General features: G+C 42.0%; 1 protein-coding gene and 1 long non-coding RNA gene across 8 annotated transcripts in view; one reads left to right on the forward strand and one right to left on the reverse strand.

The window, feature by feature from the left end:
- Window positions 1-23,887, reverse strand: part of FTO (FTO alpha-ketoglutarate dependent dioxygenase) — a 374,055-nt gene that overhangs the window by 290,039 nt on the left and 60,129 nt on the right. For 2 of the 6 annotated variants that reach the window (XM_082712134.1, XM_082712133.1), the window contains exon 2: window positions 21,798-21,870. The exons of the other annotated variants lie outside the window; for them this stretch is intronic. In XM_082712134.1, the coding sequence (XP_082568260.1) occupies window positions 21,798-21,866 (69 nt within the window). In that variant the 5' untranslated portion in view covers window positions 21,867-21,870. The remainder of the gene's footprint in view (window positions 1-21,797; window positions 21,871-23,887) is intronic. 6 annotated transcript variants of the gene reach the window in all.
- LOC309853738 lies at window positions 15,878-21,413 on the forward strand. Of its 2 annotated transcripts, none has more exons than XR_014305908.1 (3): window positions 15,878-16,352; window positions 16,787-16,951; window positions 20,616-21,413. It is a non-coding gene; the product is annotated as an uncharacterized lncRNA (long non-coding RNA). The 2 variants fall into 2 exon arrangements; XR_014305909.1 differs by having other exon boundaries at window positions 20,793-21,413.

A 23,887-nucleotide genomic window follows, 5' to 3' on the forward strand; every position in this document is an offset into this window, starting at 1 on the left:
TAGCTTAAAATAACGGTTGAGAGCTCAGGCTCTAAAATTAGACCTTACTGGTTCAAATCCTACCTCTGCCAATTACTAGCTGTGTGGGCTTAAGTTACTTAATCACCCTGTGCCTCCATATCCCCATCTACAGAAGAGACACAGAAATCATACCTACCTCACAAGGCTGTTAAGAAGATTAAATCAAATGGGTTATTATTTGTAATGAAATAAATGTGTGTGCAATTACAAAACAAACACTACCCAGGTGTTTAACACATTTTATTTAATTATACTTAATGAAAGTTTAGAAATAGACTAAAAAGATAAATAATTTTGCCTGTCCTCATGGGCCCATTCCTTCCTGCCAACCTTCGGGTTATCTGTCAGTTACCACAGTTCTATATGACATCATCAAGCAACCCCCTTTCACTTCCTGGGTCTCTCTTCTTCATCCTTTGTGCTTACTTAGTTAGCTCAAACTTAAAAAAAAAAAATCCTGCCACCTTAAAAAATTAATTCACTAATTGGTTAATTAAACTCTCCTTGGTTGGCTTTTCCCATTTACCACTCCAGCTAACATCCCATTGCCTCTTTCCTTTCCCTATCAAACTTCCCGAAGAACCACGAAAGATGGATGCCCAGAAGTCCTACTGCCTCTGTTGCCCTGACCCCCTACTATGATGTGGCTTCTACCACTGCCAATTCTACCAAAACAATTCTTCTGAGGGCAATGACCAACTCTACCTACTAAAATTCAGCATCATCCTCTTGGTCATTTGGGAAGCACTGGACATAGCTACCTGCATTTCTTTCTCAAAATCCTCATCTCCCTTGGTTTCAATAACATTCCCCCCTCCCTCATATTCCTCTAGCCTAAGCTCCCTCCTTCTGCTGTTTCTGGTCTTTCTTCCTCTACCCTTCATAGTAGACATTCTCTACCTTTCTTCCTCTTCAAAGCAGTCTTTCCTTAGGCAATCTCATCTTTAAAATAATGCTCAAATCCTCATTCCCAGCCCAAACCTGTATTTAAAACGATCTCTGGGATATTACAACACACAAGTCCCCCCCCAGTACCTGCAATTCAATAACCCCAAATCAAAGTCAACATTCTCCTTTCCTACCTTCCTGAAGTCTGTTTCTCCTGTTTTTAGTCTTCAATCCATGTCATTGCCCACCAAACTGACAATGTTGAAAGTTCTGTTCCTATTTCTTCTCACTCATCTCATTCATGCTAATTGGCAGTAACCAAGTCTTCAGTCTACACTAACTCTGTTCATTGTTAGGAAAATCTTATGAGGATGGGGCAGATATCATGATCCCCCTATCAAAGAACTGAAACCTAAGACTTGGACAGATAAAAACCTGGTTCAAAATCCAGAAGCTAGTAGTTCTCACACCTGGGATTTGATGTTACCTGTTTTATCTACAAGGCCTAGGCTGCACAGTACACCGGAAATGCTTATTTAAACCTAAAGGTATACATTCCAAGCACCACCTATACTGAGAGGCAGTTCCCAAGGAGATAACAGTGATCATGACAGATATCTCAAGACAGATATATTCTTGCTCTCATGGGACTCAGAGCTTGAGAGAAGCATCAGACAATTAAACAAGCAAGCTACAATCTAATGCAGAAAGTTCCATGATAGAGGAAGCAAAGAGTGGTACTGTGGCAAGTAACATGAAAGATACGATAGGGAGCTCTTGGAGAAGGCTTTCCATAAGAAGTGGCATCTGAGAATTGAAACATCAGTGGGTATGAGCCAAACAGAGAGAAACAGTGGTCAAAAGGGTCCCAGAAATACTATCTCACAACAGTTAGGGGGACTATTACCACCAACAACAACCAAAAATATAGGCACGTATGTAGAGAACTGGAACTCTTGGTGAGAATGTAAGATGGTGCAGTCAGTGTGAAAAACAGTCTGGACATTTCTCCAAAAATTAAGCAATTCCATTTCTGAGTACGTATCCCCAAAACTGGAAGTTAGGTCTCAAAAAGATACTTGTACACCCATGTCCATGGCAGCATTCTTCACAAAGCCCCAAAAGTGGAAGCAACCCAAGTAACCATCAATGATGAGTACATTAAAAAAAGTGGCATATTCATACAATAGACCATTATTCATCCTTTAAAAGGTAGGGAATTCTGACATGCAGTATAACATGAACGAACCTTGAGGAACACTGTGCTAAGTGAACTAAGCCAGTCACATAAGGACAAATACTCCATGACTCCAATTCACAGGTTCATGGAACAATCCAATTCATAGAGACAGAGAGTAGAATGGTGGTATCTGGGGCCTGGGAAGAGAGGGAAATGGGAAGTCAGTGTTTTATGGGGACAGTGTGTCCATACTGGAATGATGAAAAAGTTCTGGAGACCAACAGTGGTGATGGCTACATGACTATCAGAATGTACTTAATGCCAATGACTTATATACTTAAAAACAGGTGAAATGGTAAATTTTACGTTACGTGTATTTTACCATAATTTTTTTTTAAAAACTGTTCCAAACCTTTGGCACAGCACTGTGGAAGTCAGAAAGCAAAATAAGAACATGGAGAATCTGAAGAAATTAAAACGTTCAGAAAGGCTGCAGAGAAAAGACCAAAACACACATGCAGTTAAGTCCATGATCTTAAGGGTCCAAGGCCAAATACTGTTCTCCAGATAAAGTAACCATGCAGGATTTTTTTGACATCATGGAATTAGACCAGAAAAAAAATGTTGACAATTGTCTCATGAGAAATGAGAGCCTTCTCTAGCTTCGAAGTTAGGAAACTTCCATTGAATTCCAAGAGCACTATAGCTTTTCAAGGCTGAGGGTGAAGGGGAGACTTACTCCCATTGAGTCTAAACCACAGAGTCTCAAGGCTCCATGATAGCTCTCTAAAAAGACAAGTAGCCCTTGTGGCTTTGGGAATACAATCTAGCTAATAAGGGGGAAAAACACTGTGCCCATGTTCTATGAGGATAGTGTAGATCTTGAGCTCATGTCGCAAGCCATTAGAACTCCAGATAAAGTAGGGAGTGGTAGGGAGAGTACGCATGACTTTATGCCAATGGTTCCATTTTCAGGGCATCTCTCTCACCCACAAAATTCAATTCAGGCTAAACTCTGGCACACAAAGCCCTTGCTCAGACAGTATCTTTATATTTGCATGTATGCAAACGAGCACATACATACTCATATACTTATTTGTGTGTATACACGTGGGCATGCCACACAAAATACAGGTCACAATAATTTTAAAGCACACATCTATGACAGACTTGAAGATGCTTTCATCACTGATACAGTACAGCTTTTACGAAGGTACTCCAGTCTTACACTGAAGTATCCCATTTCCAAAATGAAATTTGGCATGTGATTAATTTATTCAAATACCTGGTTCTTACTACTTATACAATATGTTGGGAGGGGAAAATACAAGAGCTACTTGCACACTTACTGACAGAGCACCATGTATATATAAGTAAGAGGCACATACCCAAGGCCTCCCCACTCCCCAGGAGAGGTAAGAACCCCTGTGAGACCAAGGCAGCATCTGGTACCAGGTATTCTCCCAAAAGAAAGAAAAAAATGGAAATGGAGGTTGAGTACACGTAAGGTCAATTCTGTATCATAAGCAGAAGAGCACATAGCAAGAGAGGTAAACAGAACAGGAGGTCAAGGACAATGAAAGAGGAAAGAGAAGGAATTTACAAACTTCAGTGAAGGCTTAACTCTGAAAAAGCCTCCTCAGATTATAATTTCCTAAACTCAGGAATCTATACAGTTTACCCCCAATCCGGGGCACATATTCTGTAAATCCTGACAGAACGTCATTTCCTGGGAAAGAAACATGGCCCCGTTGGCTTCTTGTTGCTCTTGCCAGCGACCTTGCCACTCTGAACAAAAGCATGACCCACAATTCATGGTTACATGAAGGAAGGGGACTCACGTGGGACAGGAAGCAAAGGGACCAGCCCTGGAATTAACCAGTCACACAGAATCAGGGAAACAGATCTCTGGGTGTGCTCTGTCATAAACCAGCAACAGTAAATCATTCCGGGTCTTTGACTGCTCTGATCCTTCTCCACTGCTCACTATGGAGTCTAGGCTCCTTTGCCTTCCCTCTGATAGTCTGTTTTTTGGCTTGATTTACCTATAATTTCACTTGACTCACCTAGTCTGCCAGGGACACACTCTGCAGTCTAAGATGAAAGCTGTTTATGGGATTAGTGAAATACACCAGACTTGCAGATGAGATAAAATGGTGGGGGGTGGGGGCAGGGAACTCAAAAGCTCGGGAAAAAATTTCACCTGCCAACATAGCATTAATCTCATCCATTCTCACCTATGTCATTCCCCTCTGCTCAACAGTAGGTCTCAAATTTAATCCGCTCCAACCATATGAGTCAGTCTAAAATGAACAAGCAGGTCTCTTCTACGAACAATTCCTCTGAAACCTAACACAAAAGAAAGTTAATTTTTTTTTTTTCCCCAAATTCCAGTTGCCTGACCTTCCTTGGGCCAACAGGTACCTAGTGTTTCATGTCAGGCAAACCCTTAGTTTCCTTATCTGTAAAATGTGTGGTACCAGATGGCCTCTGGCTAGGGCCGCTTCTGGGGTGAGTTTATGACTACCAAAATCAAAATAAGCCGGCAAAGATCGGGTTGTAATTTTCATGAAAAGGAACCCCTTGTCCTGCTTTGCCTCTTCCAACCTTAGAGCTGACTTTTCCCTCTGATCTGGAAGGTCGTGGTGGTGTGGACAGCAAGCTCCTCACAGAAACACACAGGTTACAAAGCAAATGCCGCATTTGGCAGCTGCACGTCTACGCTGTGGAGGAGGACGAGGTTTCTTTGGCAGAGACAGATCACAAGTAAGCAGAGAGGCAGGCAGAGAGAGAGGAGGAAGCAGGCTCCCTGCCGAGCAGAGAGCCTGATGTGGGGCTCCATCCCAGGAACCTGAGATCATGACCTGAGCCGAAGGCAGAGGCTTTAACCCACTGAGCCACTCAGGTGCCCCAAGGACGAGGTTTCGAAAGAACGGGGGTTCGTTCTCACTCGGCCCGTCTGCCACCTTCTGTTCCAGCGTGAGGTCGGGAACAACCGGCTTCAGGTTAATGGTTTCAGAGTCCCAGCTATTAGCCTTTGTTTGCTTTTCTGTGCTCTCCGCTTCTGTTACCTATTAAAACTTCACCGTAACAGAGACTATCCAAGTGGATCACTGCGTTCACAGTAGTCAGAAAGAATCCAGAATAATACATCAGACATTCTAAGGCATCACTGATGCCCGTGTTTATAAGGAAGCACATTATCTCATTAAACTTGAGATGATCTCTTCTGACTCCTATTTCACTCAGGAGGCAGAGCTGAATTTTCTGATTTTATTTTCACTCTGCTCCAATGTGCCAAAAGATACACACTGGGTTTTGCCGCTCGGCCCTGAGTCCACACTGGCAAAAGATGCCTGGAACCACACAACCTCACCAGGGCCGCACCTTGAGCGTCCCCACACGGCACTTTCTCCTCTCCTGGTACTCCCCATGCTTCCAGATGGGGAGGTTTCTCATTGATGGCCCATAATCTCATAACCTGATAAATACTTTCTAAAGAAGGTTCATCATGGAAAGAGATGGTGTGTGTGTGTGTGTCGCCTTTTCTGAGACTTCTCTGAAAAAGCTAAACAGCTTTTTCCTCTTCCAAATACATTCCTGATCCCTCCACTGCTGTCCGCCCCCAATGCTACCCCCCTAGGGCCAGCCACCATCATCTCTTGCCTACTAGGCTCCGAGAGCTTCCTCCTGGTCTTGCCCTAGTCCCCTGCCTAAGGTAGATTCTCCACCGCCATCAGAAGCCCCTCTTTAAAAAAGGACATCAGCTCATGCTATTCTATAGCTGAAAACATTCTACCTTCTTAATGGGCTCCCAATGCACAGAGGATAAATCCCAAACTCTTCAGTTTGACCTGGCCCCTGTCCACCTCCACCAGTTCCAGCAAGCCACCACCCCCTTGGGCCCAGTTCACCCTTCTCCAGCCATGCAGGTCTCCTTTCTGTTCCTTAAATGGTACTCCTCCCCACACCCCAGCTTTGCAAGACTGTCTCTCTCCAATCTATTTCCAAACCAACTCAATCCTGACTATCCTATCAAAACCAGCGCCCTCAGCCCAGTCACTCCCATTCATATATTGTTTATTTATCTGTACGTACTGTTTGTCTGTCTCTCCACTAGAGGATAAGTGCCAGGAAAGCAGAGCTCAAGTAGATCTTCCTTTTTTCTTTCATTCAGTAATTGCTGTGTGTCTGCTTTGTGTGAGGCATCGGTCTAGTTACTAGGATTAAGTTGTGAAGCAAGGAGGCAAAAAATCCTTTTTCTCTGCCCTGATGTCCTCCTGTTCATCAGGGAATCCCCAGTATGAAGCAGACACTCAACAGGGGTTTGCTGAATGAATGAAACACCGCAGCAATGTCATCCTCAACTTTTACTGTTATGCTTCAGTATGCCTTTTAAAAATATTTTCAGAACCCCAACCAAGTGACTAATACATGAAATCTACTGAGACTGGTCACATCCATAAAAGTAAAACAGAGTCAAAAGTAGCCACAAGATTCTTACTTCTAACATAGGTATTTAGAGCTGAGTGTTGTGCAAAGGTTGTCTAACATACAGTACTTCTATAAGAAAAAATTCTTACCAACCCAAACCTCTTTTACAGTTTCTCATACATCACAACCCCAGCCCCCTTCTCCCTGTTCTGCAGCCCCCAACCTTGACAAAAGTAACTGAACTTAATTAACTGGCAGAGTTCTGAAACAGTTTTCATATGTGCACATATCTGTACTATCTGAATTCTAACTCCAAATACAATCTACCTTCTGCTTTCATTTGGTTTGGTTTTTTAACATAAGGAACATCAATGATCTATGTCAAGGGCTTGTCATTGGCTGGTAACGAAACCTACTTGGCAATGACCTGTTCGATTTGTCACACCCAATTTAGCACTCGGAGCAATTATGATAAGTAAAGCCCCAATGTGAAATCATTTAAGCTCCCTCTCCTTTTTGCTGGTAGGCTGCCCTGAGTCCCACCCAGAGGAGCCCATCACTGCCAACACCTTGACAGCTCACCTATTTTCAGGTCTGCTGAGATCTGCCTGGCTATCTTTCTGCCAAGTCTAGGGACAGGAGTCCCGGAAAAAAACACAAATCCGACTCCCTTGTTCCACCAAAAAAAAAAAAAAAACCACTCTTGAAAGTCACCAAGTAACCAACCCATACTCAATTTGTATGTTGAAAGTAGTCAAAGAACTAACACACACACACACAAGAAGAGCCAAACAAGGCTATTACCAATTCAGATACTATTTGTGTCATGTTTCACCCTCATTTACCTACATGATCTCGGGAGTTTTTCATATATGTATACAAAGAGCAAACACACAGCTGGACTTTGCAGGGCCCCCGGAACGGAAGCATGGAGGGAAAAGAACATAAAAGTTTTTTGAGGAAGAGAAAGATGCCAATACAAAATATCAGGCCCAGTTTCTAAGGCCAAGGAAGGACTCAGGCTCAATACTCACCTACAAAGCAGGGGTGTCCGGCTGGACCTGACAGCCCATGACAGCGGCTTAAGGAGTTCCTGATTTTCAGTACAGCTAGCAATGCCTCACCCCAGCCCAACTGATTCAGAATCTCCAAGGGTAGGGTCTGGACGCCTGTGTGTGCACGTCATTTCTAAAGCCCCTGAGGTGAAGTGATGATCAACCATCCACAGAAAGCACTGACTGACAGAACCTAAAATCCATACTCAAGCAGCACCGGAAACTAGGCACGTAAAGTGAGCAGAGCAGGTAGGTCCAAGATAAAGGAACTAATGAAGCATGCATTCAGATTAAATTAGTAAATAGACTGTAAGCCAAATTTGATTTATTTTTTCATCTGAACTGTAACTTCCTGAAGTTAGGCACCAAACTTTGTTAGTGCCTGTGTCTCGTACAGTGTCTGATATAAGCAGGTTCAATCGCTGTTTGCTAAATTGCTGAAAAAATGAGGGGAACTCCCAACTCTTTGGACTCTATTAAGGAAACTGCCAGGGAATACCCCTCACCTATTCATTCAGGCAGAATTTATTACACAACTTATAAGAATCTAAGGATACTACCCTGAGTAAGACAGACAAGATTCCTGTCCATGTGGGGTTTACATCTGGGAAGGATACAGGAAGAGATTGGGCATGAACATTTACAAACAAGCCAATTTCAGACAGTAATGTTATTCAGCACTAAAATGGCTACATTTAGTATCAAAGGTTGTTAAACCACACAAACTGGCTATCCTATCAAAACCAGTGCCCTCACCCCAGCCACTCCCACTCATATATTCTGTGTGGTCACTTAAGCATCTGACTCTGGGTTTCGGCTCAAACGGTGATCGCAGCGTGGTGAGATCGAGCCCCACATCAGGCTCCATGCTTGGCGTGGAGTCCACTTGAGATTCTCTCTCCTCTCTCTCTGCCCCTCCCGCTCATGCTCTCCCTTTCTCTGTCTCTCAAATAAACAAAATCTTCAAAAAAAAAAAAAAATAACAAAATGCCACACAGAAATCAGTGGAAGTTACTGGCTTCAGAGGCATTGAAGAACACTCATTTGATGAAGGATAGAAGAGGGTGTGTAAGGTTGAACCTTCCATGTCCTGAGCTCTGCCACCATACTAGCTGAATGACCTTGGACAAATCACTTCATTCATCTGGCAGAAGGAGAGTAAATGGTCTCTAAGACTTTCTAGCCCTAAGACTTTCTATTCTATTCATAAAGAAGCATTAGCAAAATTTCACATGTTGTGATGGTGTCCAAACACTTTGAGGTACCATCCCTCCACGGCTGGCTCTTGACATTTACACATTATTGTAAACTGGAAACATTTTCCAAGCGTTTCATGAGTCCACCTCTACAGCTGACCTAAGACTAAAACTACAGGCTCCGATATTTATTGCCACAGTGCAATGGCTACTGGCATGCCCAGACTAAGTTATGAAGCTGGCACTGGCACAAGCCCTACGGCAAAGGAAACCAAATATCAAGTTCAAGGTGATTAAGGAATCCAGAAATTAGTTAAATTCCCTCATTCAACAAACATTAATAACAGACAGCAGGAAGCCAAGCACTAGTCTAATTCCTAAGAAAAGAAAACAAGGGCTTTTCCCATAAAAAGAAAAGGTGTGGGGATTCTCTTAATTTTTTTTCAAGATTTATTTATTTCTTTGAGAGAGAGCACATGCACAAGCACGTGAGTCAGGGTCAGGGGCAGGGGGAAAAATTCTCAAGCAGACTCCCCACTGTCCCAGGAGTCAGACACAGGGCTCTTGATCCCACAACCCATGAGATCATGACCTGAGCCAAAACCAAGAGTCAGTCGCCCAACCAAGTCAGTCACTCAGGTGCCCCACGGTGTGGGGATTCTTAACCTGAGTTTCAGAGGCTCTGTGAGCCTCACAAAATGAAATGCCAGGTTTTGGGTATATGAGCACATTTCTGGGGAAAGAATCCATATCTTTTATTAAATTCTCTAAAGGGTCAATGATCCAAATAGGAGACCCTACACAAGACACTTTAGGCAAAGTCTCTCCCTTACTTCTCATTCAAATCCCCACTGTATAAATAAGAAAACTGAGGTTTAGGAAAGTAATAGGCCAAAGACAAAGATAAAAGTGGCACAGCAAAAATCTGAACCCCAACCTGCCAATCCCCACAATCTGTGCTTTCCCCTGTATCATGTATTCTCACACTGTTTTCATCTCACCCCCCCCCACCAGCAAAAATATCTGTTTAAAAGAATAAGTCAGGGAAGCCCCCAGAGACCAAGGACCATTATCATGCATTGCCAATGACCAAGGCAGATTCAAGCCTCCTATTTCCTAGAAACTGCAAGAGCTAAGACTTCAATTTCTCAACTTCTGCCTCTATCCTACTAGAGTAAGATGACAGAAGTACAAGAACCCATACTAGAGGTTTATGACTTCAGGGATCCTTTCTATTCAGAAGTCAAAATATATGAAACTCCTTGAGCAGCCCAACCCCAAGGTCACTAACTGGAACACTCTCATGGCAGGAATTGGGGGAAATTGTATTTCACCTCCTTTATTTGGGGTTGGTGTACATCTCACTTTCTGAACTTCCCTCTGGATCTAACTCTTGGCCTTGACCCCTCATAGTCACATGAATAGCTGTTTCCATTTCATGAGTCACATCAGGATTTATATAAAAAAGGCAGCCTGGAAATCATGTGCCAAACATGACAGAATTTGAACTAAAGAAATATCCACTTATATATGGTGGTGTAATGGAAAGGACATGGTCTTTGGAATCAGGATTCAGTCTAAATCCCAAGACTGTTACTAGCAGCCGTGTAACCTTAGGTGTGATTTTATCATCCTGAACCTTGACTCCTCAACTTCTAAAATAAGGGATAATGATGTTTCAGATTTTAATACTCAACAAATTTTTAGTGAGTGCCCAAGCACTGTTCTAGGCTCTGGAGTACTTTTGGGAATGTAACCAATAAGGCTCCTTCCGTCATAAACTTATATTTAGGTGGAAGACAAAGAGCCCAATAAATAAGAAAATGTAAAATAATTTTAACAACCCTAATCACCTTACAATAATAATATGGTTCTTGAACATATACAGTGTGTCCAAAACTATTATAAGAAATAAGTATTAACTTCTTTAATTCTCATTAGAAAGGGAGATAGTACTATTATATCCATTTTACAGAGGAAAAAACTAAAGCCCTCGAATGTTAAGTCACTCGCCCAAAGTCACACACCACAAGTTAAGTGGAAGGGCAAAGACGGAAACCCAGACAATCTGAGAGTAGAACCTCGCTCTACGCGGCACTGAGTGATCTAATGAAAATAAAACAAACGACACACAGAGAGAGGCTGCCGTAGCTTGGCCGGTCAGCGAAGCTCCACTGAGACACAAATCACAACACGCAACCAGGCCCAGAGGAAGGATCTAGGGAGAGGGATCCAGGCCCAGAGGAAGGATCTAGGGAGAGCGATCCACGTTGGAAGAAGAGCAGGCACAAAGGCCCTGAGAAAGAATGAGGCTGGTGGCCTCCAGGGATAGAAGAAAGGCCGAAGAGGTTGGAGCCCAGGGGAAGAGCTTGAGGAGTGTGGCAGATGAGTTCTTAGACGTGGGCTGAGGCCAGACCAAGCGGGGTCTTTATTGGGCAGAGTCCAAGGATTTCATTTTGTGTGTGACGCAGTGTCACTGAAGGGCCTTATGGAGTGAAGTGACAGAGTCTGAATTGTATTTTTTTTTTAAAGATTTTATTTATTTATTTGACAGACAGAGATCACAAGCAGGCAGAGAGGCAGGCAGAGAGAGAGAGGGGGAAGCAGGCTTCCTGCTGAGCAGGGAGCCCGATGCGGGGCTCGATCCCAGGACCCTGGGATCATGACCTGAGCCAAAGGCAGAGGCTTTAACCCACTGAGCCACCCAGGCGCCCCCTGATTTGTATTTTTAAAGATACGATCCTAACTGACATGGAGAATAGTTTACGAGGAGGAAGGGGCCGTGTAAAGTTGAAGCGGGGAGACCCAGGGGGGTGTGGAAGTCCAGTCAAGAGTAATGGTGACTTGGCCGATGGCAGCATGGCGGACAGAGCGGGAGGAAAGCATGCAGGTCCAACACGCATCCGAGTCACCTTGAGGATTAGATGAGGATGGACAAAAGCCCTAGTAGAGTGTCCGACACACAGCCGGCGCTTACAAATGTTAATTACCTTCCCTGTCTAACATTAATTAATAAGAGGCTTGGGATAAAACTATAAATCATACCCGAAAGGACTAAGCCTCTCTGACACCCCCCCGCCCCCATTCCTCCAGAGCAGCCCATAGTTTCAAGACTAAACTGGGAATGCACCAAATTCAAAACACAATAGAGAATTGATCTATTAAAGGAGCTGGACTGTTAAATTAAAACCGTTTCTGCGTGCCAAGCTGAAACACAAAGGGATCAGTCTTCTTTAACAATAAAGACCAGTTAAGAGGAGGCTTTGGTTACACAATCTCCTCCTCTTCACCGTGAGGCACTTAGATGGAATTTTTTTTTTTTTTAATAGAAAAGACAAACTCTTGAGTAAATGTAATAATTGTTTCAATAATGTGCCCCAACCACCCAAGAAGTTACAAAAAGAAAAAAAAAGAAACTGGAAAATTGGGATTCTTCAATTACATGATCAGTTAATTGCTGCCTCAAGTCCAGGCCATGCTCATGCCAGGGAAGGGATGATGCTGTTAGGGACATCTGAGAGCCTAACAGTGATTAAAGAAGCAGAAAGAAGATCTGCCCTCTAAATATTAAAAAAAAAAAAAAAAAAAATGCAAACAGACTAATAAAATGATCCAAAGCTTGTCAGTAAGGCCAAGGGACTGAAATAATTTTCACGCGTGGCCCAAAGAATGTTCTTTAGAAAGCACTGCCTCATGGACGTCCCAAACAGGTGGTCCCTATGGTGATCTCAATCACTATAACAGTACACCTCATCTTCTTTCTAACAGCAGCAACGACAACAAAACAAAAACACAACTGAATGATCTGTTAACCATTAATGATCACCAAAAGCTGGTAGAGTGTTTCCCTGTGCTCCCTCACTAAAAAACCCCAAGCCCCAGGCATAAGACCTTTGGCTGAGAACAAGCCCAAAATAGGAGAGAAACTCCCTCCTCTAGATTGCCTCAAGAAAAGCAGAGCTCCAGCAAGGAGAGGAAATTGGCCTTGAGGACACAACCTTACTCCATTCTTTGAATGTTTAACGATTCAAAGGCTCCTAATTGCTCTAGGGCCCTGGTTCAGCAAAGGGTCTGAAAGAGCAGCACCATTTTCATCATAATCCTATTATTTGCTTTCTTCATTGTGTTGACATTAGCACTCCTGGTTTGAAAGAAGGGCGGGTAAAACTGGAGGTGATCTGGCACAACTGGGGCCAGTAGCAACGAAGCGTACTAGGCACTGGGTTCTTCACCACCACATGTTCCAGGAGAGAGAGAGAAAAGGAAAAAAGTTAGTTTCACTTAACCATGTCCCTGATGAAGCAGTGAACATTATTAATCTTATTAAATCTCAATGTTAAGTAGCTGTCTTTTTACTACTCTGTGCAACAAAATGGGAAGTAGAAAGCACTTCTGATAAATATCCAAGTACAGTGGCTGTCTCAAAAGACAGCACTTGTGCAGTTATTTGAATTGTAGATTGAACTAGCCACGTTTTTCATGGAACACTATATATGGTTAATCAGACTTCGGTATACGACAGACATTTTCTCAAAAATTAATGAAATGAGCCTCTTGTTTCAACTTATTATATTTGCTGCCAGTGGGGGAAAAAAATGAGTTTTCGATCAAAAACTAAACATTTGAAAAATCTGTATTTGACATCTTGCACTTGACAGTTACCTAATACTTAAAGACTCTTCTGATAAGATCAACGATGATATTAATGAATGTGATTTTTGACAACGTGTAATAAATGTCAACATTTGGAAGATCTGCATAACTCAAAGAACCCATAATTATCCAAATAACTAAAGCATGTAGCAGGAGATCCACTCAAAGTGCAAACTAGATAAATAGATAATAACAGAGTAGGAAATGATAAGTGACATAGTTTAAGATTCTACATTGCAACTAACCCTAAAGAAAGTATGACTTGTTGAATTTTGGTGTAATATCAAAGAAGAACATCCGCATTTAATAACTAAGGGAGCAATTAAAATACTCGCCTTTTCCATTAGCGTCTGTGTTAGGCTGGATTTAGTTCATATACTTAAACCAACACAGTGCAATAACTGAATGCAAAAGGAGGTATGAGAAGCCAACTTCTATTAAGCTAGGCATGAAAGAGATTTGCAAAAAAGTAAAAATAATGCTACTCTTCTGGCTAATTTTTTTGTATTGGAGAGTTATATTTCATTAAAAAAGTAAGTGTAGTGGACTTTGCTATTTTTAAATGAATTAATATTTTTTAAATGAATTAATATTTTTTTAAATTCCTCATTTTAGTTCCTAATACGGTAAATAGTAATAGATACAGCCCATAAAAACAAAAGCTCCTTGGGGTCTGCAATGATTTTTAGCAATGTAAGTAGAAAAGAATCCCAAAGCCAAAAAGTTGAGAATTTTGGCTTAAAGCATATCTATAATAGCTGCCTTTCTCACACACACCCTGCACAAACCAAAAGCAGAAAGAAGACAAACTGAATTTCTTTGGACTCCATTGTGTAATTTACTTTAAGGCCCATGGGCCTTGCTAATTTGCATGTCTGATTTACTCAGAATCCTTTCTTCCTCCTCCTCTCTGGCAAGAAACCACAGACAAATTCCTTTGCTATTTCACAACCCGCTCTTAAGCAAACTGCAATGCCGTGGTATAGACAAGGAGCTCATCCAGCCTGGCAAACAGGGATAAGAAGCTCAACTCCAAGGTTTTCCAGCCAAGGGCCCTTTTCAAACACTAAAATCCACAAAACATAGCATTAGCTTACTCAAAGCAAATAGTTAATTTGTCCTTTCACTAGGAATCAAAAGGACAAAATCACACAGCTAGAGTGTTGCTGAATTCAACCCCCACCCTGACCCTCCAACATCCCCTTTTTCCCAAGCAAGTAAATGTCTAAACCATGAAGAATCAACAAGTCAGTCAATCCATAACAAATATTTATACTGTCTACATGAAAAAAAATGAGGATATATAATCATAAAAGGAAAACGAACAATACAAGGAATAAAAAAAAATTCTGGGGTAAACAGTGCTGTCGGAGTGTGAAGAAAGCTGAGAAGAAGCGTGCACCAACGTGACCAAGAGCATAAAGAAATGGGAAGAAGAGAGTCGAAAATTAAACACAGGCAGTGAGAGCAGCAGAGCTGAAAAAACTGGTAAAGGACAAGACAATCCAGACATCTGCAATGAGACCTTTTGGCTAAAAATCGGTCTCCAAGGAGGGAAAAAGAAAGATAACACTAAGGTCCCAAAAGTCGAGCTAAGGAGTCTGGGTTCTATCTTGAATGTAACGAGGACCGACAAAAGGCTTTTGAGAAGGATGGGAATATAACAGGGGTACGTTATTTGTCTTTTAAACACTGATCTATTAATAATAGGGCTGCGTGAAAAGAAACCAAGACTAGAGTCCAAGGGACCACATACGGAGACTACTGGAAAGCCCGAGCAGACTTGAGCTGGTCTTGAATAACGACATGGCAATGGAAATGAAATTAATCAAGAACTACCCCAGAAGTTAGATCTGGAATTTAATACGGTACCAAAACTGCTGGAGGAGAAAAAAAAAAAGTGGAACCATAAAGAGAAGTAAAGAAGTCAAGGGCATTAATGACACATCTACTTAGGGCTTACTAACCTGATGGCCGTGCCATGGCTATAAATGAAATACGGATCTGGGGATAGATATGTGATTTTAAACAGACTGAGGGAAAGGGGTGGATAGATAGACGGGAACTCGTATCTTTCCATCCGCTATTACTGTGCCTCCTTATGTGGCAGAAGATGGAAAGTTAAAAACTACATTTCCCGGACTCCTTTGCAGTTAGAGTTCTGGGCGAGAAATAGGTTCCGACAATTAAACAGCCAGATGTGAGATTTAGAAGGCAGGAAGAAAATGGAGACCACCCTCTTGCTGTTTAAACGTTTTCTGTAGGCAACAGAGTCGTGGAAACAATGAAGATTCCGCAATGACTTCCCAAGGACCTGGCTATCAGCTCTGGGCTTATCAAATACAGGTTGTAATGGCAGGACCTTCCTATTCCCCCGATTACAGGGCCGCATACTTAAAAATCAACACTTCTAGTAAAGGCTTCCTGATTCCAGCCTTGCTCGGTGCGACTGTACCAGCCCACTTGGCCCTAAAGGGCTCGATCGCGGGCCCATTTCTCCCAACGATTTTATAAGAATCTGTTTCCCTATCTTACTAGTCTCCGTCTCCTACAACTAAATCCAGACATGTAAGTAGATTTAAATAAAGGCAGGCCAACCAAGTGAAACTACTTGTACACAGGTAGAAGAAAGGAACTGAAACTTGGAAACAAAGCCAGGACATGTCAGTTGGGGAGACCCTAAGACTGTGTCAATCCATTCTCTAAAAATTTCCACAACTCAGTTTGGAATCGACAACGAAAAATTCTTTTGACTTTCTTAAATAATTCTAACAACATCTGACATTTATCTGGAGCTCTGTATATGAACAAAGGTATTCTGAAGACTTCTCCCTTCATTTTACCTGGCACTGCGTACAATGGATTTTAAGAAACGAGAGAACCAAAGCCCCGAGGAGGTAAACAATTTGCCTAAGGTCACAAAGGGTAAGTCAGTGGTCCAACTAAAGTATTTCCTGCTTTAAACCTATTTTCTCCTGTTTGGTCTTCTGTCAGATCATTCTAACCATGTTCTAAAGTAAATGTTAAAATTGTTGGTGTAGAAATATTAGGAGCTTAAGAGGGCTTGTAAAACCACAAAGAATTAAATGGGGCCTAACTTACAACCATGGAAAAAATTAAAATTCCGTGTGTAATTTTCTTCTCCAATTTTAACCTAAAATGTGGTGCTTGTGGCGGGCCCACTGTTCCTAGGACACATTTCCAACACACACAGTCCGAGGAGCAAGTGTCCTCCCATGATTTGGACAGCTATTTGTTTGTTTTTGTATCATTTTAAGAGTTGGAAAATTAACAGTGTTGTGTTTACAAACCTTCAGCCGGCCATTACATAAAAGCTCAAATATGTTTACCCTCCTCAGCTCTGCTCTGAAGAAGCTCAAAAAGCAAGTTAATATAAACCTATTCAGAACAAATGTGCAGAAAGGAGCCCTGTCGGACAGAGGTCGAGCTATGACCTTCCCAACTTTTTCCACAGAATGTACAATCCATCACGTACAAGAGCACAGTGAAGATGTGAGGGGTTGGTAAGTACCCCTGTTAGTGAGAAATTCTGCTAATTATTACACCAAATAAGCATAGTTAACAGGCCATGGCCACAAGAGGGGCATGTTTCAGGGCATTAAATAGCTGCCTAGGGTGGAGATGAATATATTACACTATGCCCTTTACCAATAAAACAATTTCCCTGACACCTAGAGATCCAGTCAGCGAGAGGAAGATTCCGGAAGCCTCCGCGGACTCCACCGTGATGCGCCAGCGCCACCTAGTGACTCACACATTTTCACACTCAGACTCAGGGCAACCAAAAGGATCTTTAAGCTAAACTCTGTCCTTATGAAAAGGAGACAGGTAAAAGACATGAGATTTTGAGGGCTCCTGCAACTAAATACTTGCTCTTTAAAGTACATATATATATGAGCATAGATAGATAGATATTAAATTTTATTTTCTTCCCAGCTCTGCATCCCTAAGGAAGAATAGGTATGTCTCAAAACAAGCTCACATCAAAGGCCAAACTAATCAGTTGCTTTCCAGAATAGTATTTTGTTGCGCAAAACTTGTTCAAAATTAAACCTTCAGAGCATCCAAGGTAGGAAAAGATAGCGGAAGGGTGGTAAATTGAGACTAGATAGAACTAGGGGTATGTGGCTGGCTTAGTCAGAAAAGCAGGTGACTCTTAATCTTGGTGATGTGAGTTTAAAGCCCACATTGGGCAGAGAGATTGCCTGAATAAATTAAATGGTTTTTTGTTTTCTGTTTTTTTTTTAAAGATTTTATTTATTTATTTGACAGACAGAGATCACCAGTAGGCAGAGAGGCAGGCAGAGAGAGGGGGAAGCAGGCTCCCCACCGAGCAGAGAGCCGGATGCGGGACTCGATCCCGGGAGGCTGGGATCATGACCTTAGTGGAAGGCAGAAGCCTTAACCCACTGAGCCACCAAGGTGCCCCAAATGTTTTTTTTTTTTTTTAAGACTAAATAAAACTAAACGCTTTAAATCCACAAGGCAGATATAAAAATTAGCATGCTTTACATAATATATTAGCATAATGCAAATGGTGACAAAAATAGGAAAATTTCTCAGTCTGTAGCAAGAGTCACCTGAGAGTAACTTTCAGAAGTTCCATTCCACCCTTAGAACCAGAATTACCTTTCCCATAGTGACTATTTCCGGGCTGTTGACTGCAAATGCTGCATCAGACAGATATACTGAACATCCACACGAATACAGAATATTCCCCAAACAGCACCACTGCCACAGAAATCCATCTTTCTCATGCTAATGGTTTGATGAAAAGAGATCTGGCCTACATTGCTGCAGATACAGTAATGAACAAAAGCAAAGTCCCTTCCTGGAGTTTTTATTCTAACAGAGGAAGACAGACAAAAAACAAACAAGAAAATCTATAAGATATCAGATGATGGTAAGTGACATAGAGAAAAATAACAAAGGGCAAAGGAATAGAAGACACCCACAGGCAATGAGATAGCGCTATTTTGGGGTAATCAGAGAAACCCTCCTGAGAATCCAGTGTTTCCATAGACCTAAAGGAGGTGAGGGAACCAGCCATGCTCATATCTGGGGTGCAGGGGAAGGTCCTTAGAAGGGAGAACAGTAAGTACAAAGGCTCAGAGGCAGGAAGGACTTGCCTTGTTTGAGGAACAGAACGGAGGCCAGTTTGGGTGGGTGAGAAAGGAGGAACATGACAGGAGATGGAGTCAGAGAAGGCGTCAGGGGACAGATCAGATAGAAAGCCAGAAGGGTGCTGCTTTGTTTTTGTTGTGTTTTTTGTCTTTTTTTTTTTTTTTAATAGCAGCTTCACTGAAATACAATTCATGTAACATACAATTTGCCATTTTTAAAGTACATGATTCAGAATGTGTATTCAGAGTTATACAATCGTGCCCACAACTCAATTTCAGAACATTTTCATTATGCCAAAAAGAAACCCTGTCCCCATTAGCAGTCACTCCATACCACTCTCTCCCCAGTTCTTGGCAACCACTTATCTACATTCTGTCTCAAATATGCAATTATACAATACCGAGCCTTTTATCACTAGCCTCTTCACTTAGCACAGTGATTGCAAAATTCATCCACGTTGCAGCATGGATCACTACTTCATCCTTTTTATTGCTGAGTAACAGTCCACTGAATGGGTATATCAAAATTCAACTATCCACTCAACATCAGATGAACATCTGGCTTGTTTCAACTTTGGGAATATTATGAACAATGCTGTTATAAACATTGATGTAAAGGGGGTCTGCGGGCTTATGTTTTCATTTGTCTCGGGTAAGTAGGAGCGGAATTGCTGGATTATAGGATGACGACGTTTTGAGGAGTCATAAGAATATCTGAACGGAGGAGTGAATAATCTTAATTTTTTTTCTTAAAGACCAACTTTGGTTGCTGCCTATAGAAAGAGGCAGGAAAGGAACAGAGAGGCTACTTGGGTGGAAACTGCAGTGATGCAGGTCAGCGATGCTGGCAGTCTGAAGAACGGTACAAGCAGGGGCTAGGAGAAGTGGTTAGAAGATAGAGGGGACAGAATTTTCTAGCAAATGAGATGTGGAATAGGAAAGGAAAAGTGAAGAATATGTCTACAGTTTTTGGCCTGAGCAACCAGAAGGATGCAGTTGTCACGTACTGGAGTGGAGAGGACCACTCTGGGGGTTCCCTGCTCTCCACTTTGAAGGACCCCTCAATGCTAGATCAGAAGCCACTGTCCTGTTTCTTATTTTGCCCATCCTTTTCAAGAAAGGCTCTACCACAGCCCCAGTCTACATCAGAGTCCCTTCAGAGCTATCATGGATATTTTGCTTTAGTAAGCAAATTCCAGTTGGCAGGACTAACCAAAAAACAGAAGAACCAAAAGCTATTATAATTAAATAACCCCCAACAAGATCCATCATAAAAAGAGGCTTTTGAAACTACATTTCCCAAATGTCCGTTCAGAAGTGCCTCACTTTAAAAGAATAAGAGAATTCAGGAAGAGGAAACCATGGTCCAAGAGGCCAGGGGTGACTCAAAAGGAAGATCAATCAAACCCTAGCCTTCCAAGATGACAGGTGAAAAGAGAGGGCATGTTTCCTCTCCGGCATCTCCAAGACCAAGAACCTGGCTTATTAAATGCAGGGTAATTTACGTTCTTAGCAGCAGAGAAGGGGGAAAGAGGATTCTGGCACGGGATATGGGTGCTTGGACACCTGAGCTCAAAATGCAAAATGTGTTTAGTCACTCCCACCACACATCTTTTCAAAGCAACCAAAATGTGCCTGCATAGACTAAGACTCAATAACAGAACTGTTTAAAGACTTTCGTAAGCCAGGATCCTCGCTACTCCTGAAGGCCCCACTCAACATCAAAATAAACATTAAATTGAACCCACATTTTACATTAAAAAGTTTCTTTGCAATAGAAAAATATGAGTGGATTTGTATAATTTTGCCCCAGAATTTATTTAGCTTTGAGAAACTCATTTATGATGGACTGTAATTTCTCAGTAATCACTGGGTATACTTGGAAATTCTTGAGAAGTTGGAAAACCTAACATACAAATTAATCTCAAATGCAAGAACAATACTAAATGTAACAACTTACAAAGCTAATATAAGACTACATTTCATAAACACTTAAAATTCACCAGTGATTTACTTCAATTCTGCAAATTTTTTTTTTGTTCAGATTTGGAGTCAAGACAGTTTTTTCAGGGCTCATACATTTGAAGAGCCCCCTGAAAACTGGTGGCCAAGACCGGCAGCTGCTGAGTTTTGGCCATTGGAATGTGAGCTGGAGTGATGAGTGCCACTTCCAGGCCTGGCCCTAGAGAACTCCTAAACACATCTCTTCCCCTTGTGGTAGGCCGGAATGGAGATAACCTGAGGTGACCTTACAGGCAATGTACTGAAGACGACCGAAACTCCTTCCATCTGCAACTCTACGTGAACGCACAGAGGAAGCCATCCCACCAACCTGCTTACATATTACTGTTGCTGTTAAGAAACAAGTGTTTACTATGTTCAAGCCATTATACAGTATTCTGATATGTTTTGGGGGGTTTTTGTTTTTGTTTTTGCAGTAACCTAGCCTACCCAATAAAAACCCACAGGGCTAGACACAATACCTAAAGTATCTCCCTGATAAATGGCCCTAAATGATGGCTTACACCTTCACCTTTTGAGTGGTGCAATGACTAACAGGTAATAAAAAACAACAGCTAACACCGTATAGCAGTTACTAGTTGTTTAGTTACTAGTTAGTTGTTTACTATATCAGCTCTAAATGCTTTCCATAAATTCATTCGTCTTCCTAACTCTCAGCGGTAGTTACTATAACTGTCTTCACTTGAGAGAAAATGAAACTGAGGCCCAGAGAAAGTAAGTAACCTGCCCCAGGTTGCACAGCCAGTCACTGGCGGAGCCAGGACTCAAGCCCAGGCAATGCAGATGCGGCCTCCGTGCTGTTTAGTCAGTAGGCTACACACACGAGGAAAGAGCTATTAACCTGAATTCCAAAAGAGCTTGATCTTCTCTCTCGTTCACAAGGAGGCGAGATAAACGGACCAAAGCAAATACCTGCCCATGTTTGTCACATTCATGTTCATTATTAACCTTAAAGAGGACTTCAGATAACTCGGGACAGTTATGATTTAATGCTCTCCCTAATCCCGACTAAAAAGGCATCCGCTGCCCATGTGGGTAGATGGGTCCAAAAGTCGGTGGAATTATAGGCTCCCTTTCATGCAAATGTCTGTGAAAGCGGCTAATAAGGATATCTGTACTTTTCCAAAGAAGTAAGGATTAACTTCATTGTGGGTTAAATTAGCTGAACATCAGAAAAGGACATCCAAAATAAACAGTCCTGTACCGGTGGTAGCCAGGGGTGATGTGGGCAAATGCGCAGCGGAGGAGGAATTCCAAATGTGGTCATGACCATTTTCCTGGTTCAAAGTAAACAGAGAAACAAGGCAAGTTTTGACATGGACAAGACATTCGAGATCATAAAAAAGCAGCAGCCTCACCAGCAGGCCGCAAGTCTAGATTAAATGCATATTTTGGATGACTCATAAACCACTCCCAAAATGACTCTGCTCATGAGCCAAACAGAGGCCATTTCTCCATTTCCAAAGCTGCCCACCCATTCCACCAAGGTTCCACGACACAGAATTGCCCCTTTGTGCAACAATCAGAGCATTTTAAAAAGAAAGCGTTAAGATTCCCTTGGTATCAAGATATTTGCTAACTTAGGGTGCCTGGGAGGCTCAGTGGGTTAAGCCTCTGCCTTCAGCTCAGGTCATGATCTCAGGATCCTGGGATAGAGTCCCGCATCGGGCTCTCTGCTCAGCCGCGAGCCTGCTTCCTCCTCCTCTCCCTCTCTGCCTACTTGTGATCTCTCTCTGTCAAATAAAAAAAAAATTTTTTTAATTATTACTTAAAAAAAAAGATATTTGCTAACTTAGCAAATAACCATTTCACCTTCTACCTCAAAGGAAGCCACAACCCCACTTTCCAGCACTGTCTCCCTAAAGGCAGACACGCCCGGCAGTGACGACGCTGAGTCAAACGGCATTTACCTATTCTGCACCTGATATCGTACTAGAAATATTAACATTTATTACCTCTTATAACAGCAAAGAAATTAAAGGAGGCTAACAAAGAAGACAGGCAGATTCGGAAATGGTCAAAATTCATTCTGTCCCTTCTGAGCATTACCGTGTGCGGGATCAGAAGATAACACCTACTTAGACCATTTGAGAAAAGAAATAAGACTGTGATATTGCCAGTGTGGAAGTAGCTCCCAAATGCTGGAAACATCTATCAGTCGCTGAGAACATATCTAACTAAAGATGCTAGGTTCCTCAGCCTGTGCTGGGTACTGTGGCCCACAGAAAAGGAGTTCCCGTCATCAAATAGTGCAAATACTCATGAAGCTCAGCTGAGCAATCAGTATACCATACTAAGGGCCTTAACCTGCATTATCTCATTTAAACCTCAAACCTACCCAGTGAACAATCCGGTCAGAATTTCGACACGGGGGGGGGGGGGGCAGGTATTTGAGTCTTACTACAGTAGAAAGTCAAAACTTTTTCTATGAAACGGTTATTTTTGGATATTTGGGGATTCTTTATATACTTTAGGCCAGTAAACAATTTATCCCTTGACTGTTATTAAATTGTTCAAAATATCCTCAGAACCTGATCTGTAAACGTTAGAAAGCCTAACCTATAAATGGAGTATGCTGAATGCTTCATACCACAATAACCACAAGGAAATTACTTTCTTGATGCAACATTAAAATTGAGGAGTCCCTAATAATGGCACCTTTAAAAGAGGTACCATCCCATTTAAAAAAAAAAAAAATGTATAAAGTGAGCCTTGTCCAAAGTAACAACTGAAGAAAAAAGAAAAAAAAAAGGAGGAAAGTCAGATTATAGCCTTTTAATTGAAGTGTCCCAGCAAAAAGATTCAACACGAAATCTACTGCTACTGATGAAGAAAATAACTCTAAAACGTGTCAAAAGCAGTCTTCATATTTCCTAAGAACAAAAGAGTTCCCATCTTTAAGGTCAGATTAAAGTAATAGGCTAGATTGAGCCATCTATCTGGTAAAATAAATGCTTCTGGACAGTGCCTAGACTAAAAAGGCCAAGAATTCCTAAGCAAAACACCACTTATAACAGAGCGGGTCAGCGCAGAGGCCTGACCCAGTGGGGGGATGCCCTGTAGCTGTAGGTCTAGAAGGCTACCCTGCAAAGTCTCGACAGACGCTTAATCAATATCATGCCTTAGGACCTGAACTGCTACTATAAAATCAATATTACCTTTATTTTAAGTAGCAGGAGGAACAATGAGATTATCTTGTTCCTTACAAGTCTGTCATGGAAAATCTGGCTCATGGTGTGTGTCATCTTCTGTTTTTGCCTGGAAGGAACGCGTTTGTTGGACTTGGAGACAGTC

Source organism: Mustela nivalis, assembly GCF_964662115.1.
Source record: "Mustela nivalis genome assembly, chromosome: 18".
In the NCBI taxonomy this organism is placed as follows: Eukaryota; Metazoa; Chordata; class Mammalia; order Carnivora; family Mustelidae; genus Mustela; species Mustela nivalis.